The sequence below is a fragment of the Podarcis filfolensis genome, assembly GCF_964270895.1.
Source record: "Podarcis filfolensis genome assembly, chromosome: 8".
Taxonomy (NCBI): Eukaryota; Metazoa; Chordata; class Lepidosauria; order Squamata; family Lacertidae; genus Podarcis; species Podarcis filfolensis.
In genome coordinates this window covers 23664432-23671592 of record NC_139611.1, presented here as the reverse complement: position 1 = coordinate 23671592, position 7161 = coordinate 23664432, and the positions used below count along the sequence as shown (strand labels likewise).

At 45.3% G+C, this 7161-nt stretch overlaps 1 protein-coding gene across 1 annotated transcript; it reads right to left on the bottom strand.

Moving 5' to 3' along the window:
* Positions 1-833: 833 nt before the first annotated feature.
* Positions 834-6185, bottom strand: C1QA (complement C1q A chain). The gene is made up of 3 exons (XM_083628990.1): positions 6045-6185; positions 3853-4022; positions 834-2299 (listed from the first exon to the last, which is right to left on the bottom strand). Exons 2-3 carry the CDS (start codon positions 4013-4015, stop codon positions 1731-1733), a joined length of 732 nt encoding a protein of 243 aa, XP_083485116.1. The 5' UTR covers positions 4016-4022; positions 6045-6185; the 3' UTR covers positions 834-1730.
* Between the last annotated feature and the right edge of the window lie 976 nt (positions 6186-7161).

Sequence of the window (7161 nt, the reverse complement as noted above, 5' to 3'; positions counted from 1 at the left end):
GCTGCGCTCATCTCGCTTTATTGGCCGAGGGAGCCCGCGTACAGCTTCCGGGTCATGTGGCCAGCATGACTAAGCCGCTTCTGGCAAACCAGAGCAGCACACGGAAACGCCGTTTACCTTCCCGCCGGAGCGGTACCTATTTATCTACTTGCACTTTGACGTGCTTTCGAACTGCTAGGTTGGCAGGAGCAGGGACCGAGCAACGGGAGCTCGCCCCATCACGGGGATTCGAACCACCAACTTCTGATCGGCAAGTCCTAGGCTCTGTGGTTTAACCCACCAGCGTCCCATTCCCTAAGACATAGGAACATGGAAATCTGCCTTATACTTGACCCACTGATCAATATAGCTCAGTATTATTTGCTGTGATGGTAGTGGCTTTCTAGTTTTTCCAGACAGGGGGCAATCCGAGCCAGATGTAGGGATGCAAGGAACTGGATAGGTCAGGGACCATTGGCCTGATTCAGTACCTTGGCTTTTCCGATGTGTGCATCTTGGGAAATCTGATTTCCATTGCCATCCTTCCTTGAGTGAACTCTTCCCCTTGCTTCTCTGTCACCACCACTGACCACTTGCTTGCATTTTCTTCTGGGTCCAATTGGTGCCACCACCCCAAGGGACACTCTACCTGACTGCCCAGTTTCCCTGCCTGGATTCTCAGGAAGTGCTATTGCCTCCATCCATGTTCACTGAAGAATCAGGAAGGCAGATGTCAGGGCAGCCCCTGCTTTGGACATTTCCCCTTTCGAGTTGTGTATGCAAAGTATTTTTGCTTACATTTTTTTTTTTAAAAAATAGTGTCTCAGCACAAAGAAACTCGCTGAACAGCCCAGTTTCAAAATTCTGAATATTTATTCATTGCCAAGTAGGAACAAGACTGAATGTCCCAGGCTGTGTGGTATGGGAACACATGAGGTCATCACTTTGCTGAAGCTGAGCAGGTCTGGGTCTGGTCAGTGCTGGGATGGGCTGGGTTGAGTTGGGATGGGAGATCTGTTTGGAGCCACCTCTTTGACCACTTTGGGTTCCATGATGGAAGGAAGGTGGGAATCTCAATGTATTGGAATGCAGAAGCGGGCTAGCAATGGATAAATCTGTTTTAATTCCCCTCACTTTCTCATTTTTCCATACCTAAGTTCCATTCACCCCCTTTCCCCACAGATTGCAAACTTTAAAAAATCAACATCAAAAAGTCCTCATGAAGGTTCTTACACATTTTGGTGTACATTCCTTCGGATATGCCCATTTTTGCAAGCACATGTATCCTAATATAATGCAGTTGTGTGCATTACTTCCATTAATTTCCACCAATGGTGTTCAGTTCTCCTAATATACACCTTTTCACGTTCAACTTTGCTAAATGTACCCCTTTTTGCAAGCAAAGTTTCCCCGTTATAATGCTATTTTCTACATCATTCTCACTTGTGTGCAGAGTTCCCATGATGCTAAGTGGGGCACAGTTTCTTTTCAGGGAATGGCAAAGCAAAATCTGCTGGAGTGCGAATTTCAGAGGCTAACTGAGTTTCTGTATTGAGGTTTGTGTGTGTGTGAATTGGGCGGCTTCCCCTCAAATTTCAAACTCTGTGGCTTTCTCCCCCAACCCCCAGGAAGCAGACATCTATATATGCAGTTACATTGATCTGGAAAAAGCGTCCTTGTGGTTGTAGCTTTGTAGCAAGAGGGAGGTGGGTTTGGGGAAGAAGGGGTGGCTTTGTCTTCCTCCCTGTCCCTCAGGCACCCGACGGGAAAAGCAAGAAGCCACTGAACACGCTGTCTGCATCGCTGCTGACGTTGATGTTGTTCCCATCCTGCGGGTCAGTCTCCAGCCATATGCTCTCACCCTTAGCCAGGTACAGGACGCTCCCTCCTGAGTTGACCTGCAGGAGGCCTTGCTTGTTGTTGTCACAGAAGGTGGCTACTTGGTTGCCTTGGTGCATGAGGCGAAGGCACAGGTTGCCATTGGAAATCACCTGGAAGGAGAAGTAGTAGTACCCAGCATCCTTGCAGGTAAATTTGCCCGTCTGGAGGTCATAACCATCATCCTGGTTGGTGATGACATTGTCAAATACCACTACGTTGCCAATAGGCTTGTGGTTCTTTAGAGAGGCTGAGAAAGCAGCTCGGGGTTGCTTCATGCTGTCGCCAACCTGCCCCTTCTGGCCTTTGTCTCCTTCTTCGCCAGGAGGGCCTGGGGGGCCATCGGGGCCTCGGTAGCCCTGGTTACCTGGCGTGCCTGGTGGGCCTGGCTGCCCTGGGTCACCTTTGGGTCCCTGTATACCTGTGCTCCTTGATGCCCTCCCTGAAAGGGAAGCAGAAAAACATGTGTGTTTCTTGTCGCAGCTCAAGGGAAGGCCAGCCCAGGCATTGCCAAGGCTTGTCTCCAATGTTACTCAGAACAGACCCATTGAAATAAATGAACACAACTAACTGAGGTTCATTAATTTCAATGGGTACATGTTAGTTGGATAGAATGGACTATGCTGGATCAGCAAAGGTAATGGCTAAAATAAGAGAACTTAATGACGGCTGTTTATGGAAGAATGGAAGCCTTTTTCAGATTATTTAAATAAATATTATTATATGAATTCGTGAACAGGATTGGAACTATGAGCAACAGAAATAATTAGAGATTATTGTATTATGTTTATGATATAAAAGAGTGAAGATAGGGTGGAGCAATGAGATATATATATAAACACCATGGAAAATGGGATGGGAAGCCAATAAAAATAGAGAAAAAAATATCATGTATTGGAATTTTATGTGAAACTGGGGGGATATATAGTTAGTAGTTAGTTAGTTAGTTAGTTAGTTAGTTAGTTAGTTAGTTAGTTTCAGGATGCTGTCAGCAACTCCTGGCTAGTTATAAAGACAGGATAAGTTTCTTACCGTCCTTTTTTATTTCAGTCTTTACAGAGAGAGGCTACAGAACCCAACCTCTTGGATAATGGCATTGCCCTGAGTGAATCTCCAACCACCGTCTCTCCTACTTCCTCATTCATCGTCTGCTCTACAGGTGCCACTAAGCACCCTCTGTCTTTGAACTCTTTGCTCTCCTACTTTTAAGGCTCACTGGGTTCTGGGAAATGGAGGGTCTGGAATGCTTTCTAATGACGTGTCAGCCAGGTGTTGTCCCGGCTCTCTCATGATTTCCCAACTTTTCCCCTCATCTGCCTCTGAGCTGCCACCTCCCTCAAACCTCTGTTCTAAATCTATACTGTCTTCCCCTGGAATGGTCAGGATGGGTAGGTGGTCTCCACCATTTCTCCGCTGCCCAGTCCCTGACAGTTAGTTAGTTAGTTAGTTAGTTAGTTAGTTAGTTAGTTAGACACAAACTTAGGTCTTGCAGCCATATCTGCTCTGCTCTCTCCCATTCAGGGTATTACTACTACTACTACTAATCATTTCCATTCATCAATTGCCTTAACAAAATGACCTACAATGCTAGTGCAAAATAAAATGAAAAACACAACAGTGGTGAAACAATTCAAGTTACAGGGAACCAGGCAGAGGGCCTTCTTGGTAGTGGCATCCGCCCTGTGGAACACCCTCCCACCACATGTCAAAGAGAAAAAAACTACCAGACTTTTAGAAGACATCTGAAGGCAGCCCTGTTTAGGGAAGCTTTTAATGTTTGATGCATTACTGTATTTAATATTTTGTTGGAAGCTGTCCAGAGTGGCCGGGGAAGCCCAGCCAGATGAGTGGGGTGTAAATAATAAATTATTATTATTATAACAAGCAAACTAAAGACCACTCTAGCAACAATTTGACAGTGAAATTTCTTAGAAGGCCGTTTCCTTTCTTCCTATGAAGCCACTCCCTTCTCCAGTCTCTCCAGTGACATCTTACCTGGTTCTCCAAGATCTCCTTTCTGTCCTGGGCGCCCAGCCCTGCCTGGAGTCCCTGGGTGCCCATCTCTGCCAGCGGCTGCTTGGCACACCGTGTCCTGAGGAGCTGCAACATCCAGAATCAGAGCCAGCGCACAAGCCACCAGCCACAATCTGCTCGCCATCCTACCTCTGTGGACATAAGCACAGGACCATATGATAATTCTTTCACCACCCCTCTCCTCATCCTCTTCTTACTTCTCAATGGGACTTACCTGACCCCCAAACCCCAACTTTTCTGAGGCTTTTCTTACATTCTGAAGGAAGGAAGAACTATCACCCATTGGATGAGCAAATGCATTCCTCAGTACCTCCACTTTAAAGGATAAGGCAGCATGGGACCAGAAGCTCCTGTAAGAGCTGCTGCCAATCAGAGTAAACAATGCTGTACTAGATGGAGAAGTGATCTAATTCAGGGCTAGGGGACCCTGAATTAGGTCAGGGCGAGGGATCGAGATGTTGCTGGACAACAACTCCAGTCTTCCCAGCAGCCAGGGAATAGAGGGGGAGGAAGCTTGGCAGGTTGTCTGAAGCTTGGAGTGGGTCAAATGCCACAGGACAGGCCTGAATAAGAGACACTCAATAGTCCACAGGCAAGAGCTAAAAGTGCAAGTTCGCTTATCTGCTATTCCAACCTCAGGTAGAGTAAAACAACCAAAACGCAAAAAGGCTTGGCTTGGCTTGGCTTGGGGTTCCTGTTGATGTACACAATGCCTACAATAGATTGGGAATGGTGTTCTAAGGCAGAAAACAGTTTGGTATGTTGTACCAAACATACAAATAGATTGCAGGTCAAACTTTGTAGACAGTAGCCACCCCTGAGGAATAATACTGGGACAGAGTTGGGGGGCAGGGAACAGGGTGGGGACAACACTCAATAAGGCCAGAATCCCATGACATGAAGAGCTGGAAGGGGACATCAGAAAATCCTTCCTCCCAAAATGTAGGTTACATCAACCCCACTCCTGCAAACTCCTTTACTTTGGTCCCTTGAAGCCTAGTGATACAATCCAGCAATGTTATCCACAACTAAGAGGGGGGGGGGGACAAGCAGTATTCTTGCAGCTGAGACTTGGGCACTTAAAAGAATGAATCCAGGTTTGTCCTAATCTTGATCTCCATTAGGGGAGTCAGTGTATAAAATACCTTGTTGTTTTTTTGAAAGTTACATGCACCCCCCCAACTGGATATTGAGAATTGCAGCTAGAATAATTGGCTTTATCATCCAAATTTTGCACTGCTGCCATAAAACTAAGGGAACAAGCTGTGCTATTACAAAGACTAAGGCCTCAGATGCAAACTCTAGATCATATTTTAGAGACTAATACCTAAACCACATTTCTAATGGCATATTTGTATTGCTTACTGTCATGTTCGATTGTTAATTCAAACTTAATTCTATTGTGTTTTATGTTCGCTTAGTACAGTATGTGAATCTGGTCTGGGACTGTAATAAATTTCATTCATTTCATCCAGCTACTGGCTTTTTCTTCCCCCTTCATCTTGATTTGATATCAGAAAGGAACCAACCAACCCATCATCCTGTGAGATGCTCTGAACAGCAGAAAGAGGGGCCTCACAGTTTTTATATGATGCACAGAATAGTCAAGCTGCATTGTGGACCATGCAGATAGCAGGGGAAAAAAATCAAGGAGAAAAGGTACTTAAGGAAGATTGGAAAAGGTTTGCAAAACATCTGACAAACAGAGGGAGGGAGCAGTACCAACAAAGGAGGAGTGGCAGGTGAAAATGACGGGATATGCAGAATTGGCAAATCTAAGCAGCAGAACAAGAGATCGAGAAGAAGGGGTATTTAAGGAAGATTGGGAAATGCTTGTAGAATACCTGACAAAACATTGCAAGCAGGTTGAAACATTAGCCGGATGAGAGTAAATTCAGCAGTTATAATTACGTTGAGATAGAAACGAGAAAGGGGGGGGAGGAGTAACTAGAATATGCAGCAGTAAGGGGTAATCAGAAGCAAAAATGGAAGGGAGGAGAGGAAGTCAATGTTTAATTTAATGTTTTGTTTGTTTATGTGATTATGAAAGATTATAAATAAAATTCATTTTAAAAAATGAATTTAGAGGAATAAAATTGGAATATTATCAAGCCGTTAGTTACAAGAAAAATGTCCCAGGGAGGATCACTTACCTCCTTGAAAGAGATCCCTCTCCACCAGCTTCCTTGGTAAGTAGAATGTCTCTTTTTGGCCTCACATAGAAAGGAGGAAGAACGGGGATGGTGGGGAGGGGGTTGGGTTTGGCCGAGTCACAGAAAATGTAATTTCCCTTCCTCCCTTCCTCCTTTTGATTGCTTCCTCTTGCTCTGTCCACTCTCTGAGTTCAGAACAAGACGTGATGCCCAAAGAGCTTCAGTATCTTTCCCACTATTTTATAGAATCATAGAATTGTAGGGTTGGAAGGGATCCTGAGGGTCATCTAGTCCAACCCCCTGCTATGCAGGAATCACAGCTAAAGAATCCCTGACTAATGGCCAGCTGACCTTTTAAAAACTTCCAATTAAGGAGAGTCCACTGCCCAGTCCACTGTCGAACAGCTATTACTGTCAGAAACATCTTGGGGAATAAAACTGGGAGTTGCTCATTCCTAAAGTTCACTCCAAACTAATCCCGTACATCATTTCCCTCTGATTTCTGCTGGAGGGCCTGAGATCAAGCTGTCAGGTGCTGCCCCTTTTCTGCCCCCCCTACTGTTCTGCATTGGTTAATTTCCCCCAGTGTTCCTGGCCCAAACAGGCTGACCACACGCTGGTACATATGAATGCTGTAGATTCAGAGTTCTCTGTGTTTTGGGAAAAGCGAGTGAGAGAGAAATTGAGCAGCCCTGCCTAATGGTCAGAGTACCACAGCCTGGTTGTATATTTGCTGAGATGAATTTTTTCTTCTTCTTCTTCTGATTAATCAGACTGCATGGAGAACTTGCCCTATGGCACAATTCAGCTGTCAAAAGAAGAAGAATCTTTGGGTGGGTGGGGGGCAGCCCAGTGCAGCCTGCACATGTTGTGCTATAAAGTGCCCTGAGATCTTCGGGTAAAGGGTGATATAGAAATTAAATAAATAAAATAAAATAAATATGACACAGTGCAAATGTGGACACAACAACTGAGCCCAGCTGCAGCACAGAATGCAGGAGTTAGCTGAGTTGCATCTGATGTGCAATTGGCTTACGTCAAGGATAGCCAATGGAGTACCCTCCAGTTCCCAGAAGCCCCAGACAATCTTCTGAAATAAAGTGAGTTGGAGCCTAGG

Coding starts and splice junctions, on each gene's coding strand:
- C1QA (XM_083628990.1), bottom strand. CDS start 4,015: ATGGCGAGCAGATTGTGGCTGGTGGCTTGTGCGCTGGCTCTGATTCTG. Junction 2,300..3,852: donor AGGAGATCTTGGAGAACCAG/GTAAGATGTCAC, acceptor CTTCCCTTTCAG/GGAGGGCATCAAGGAGCACA.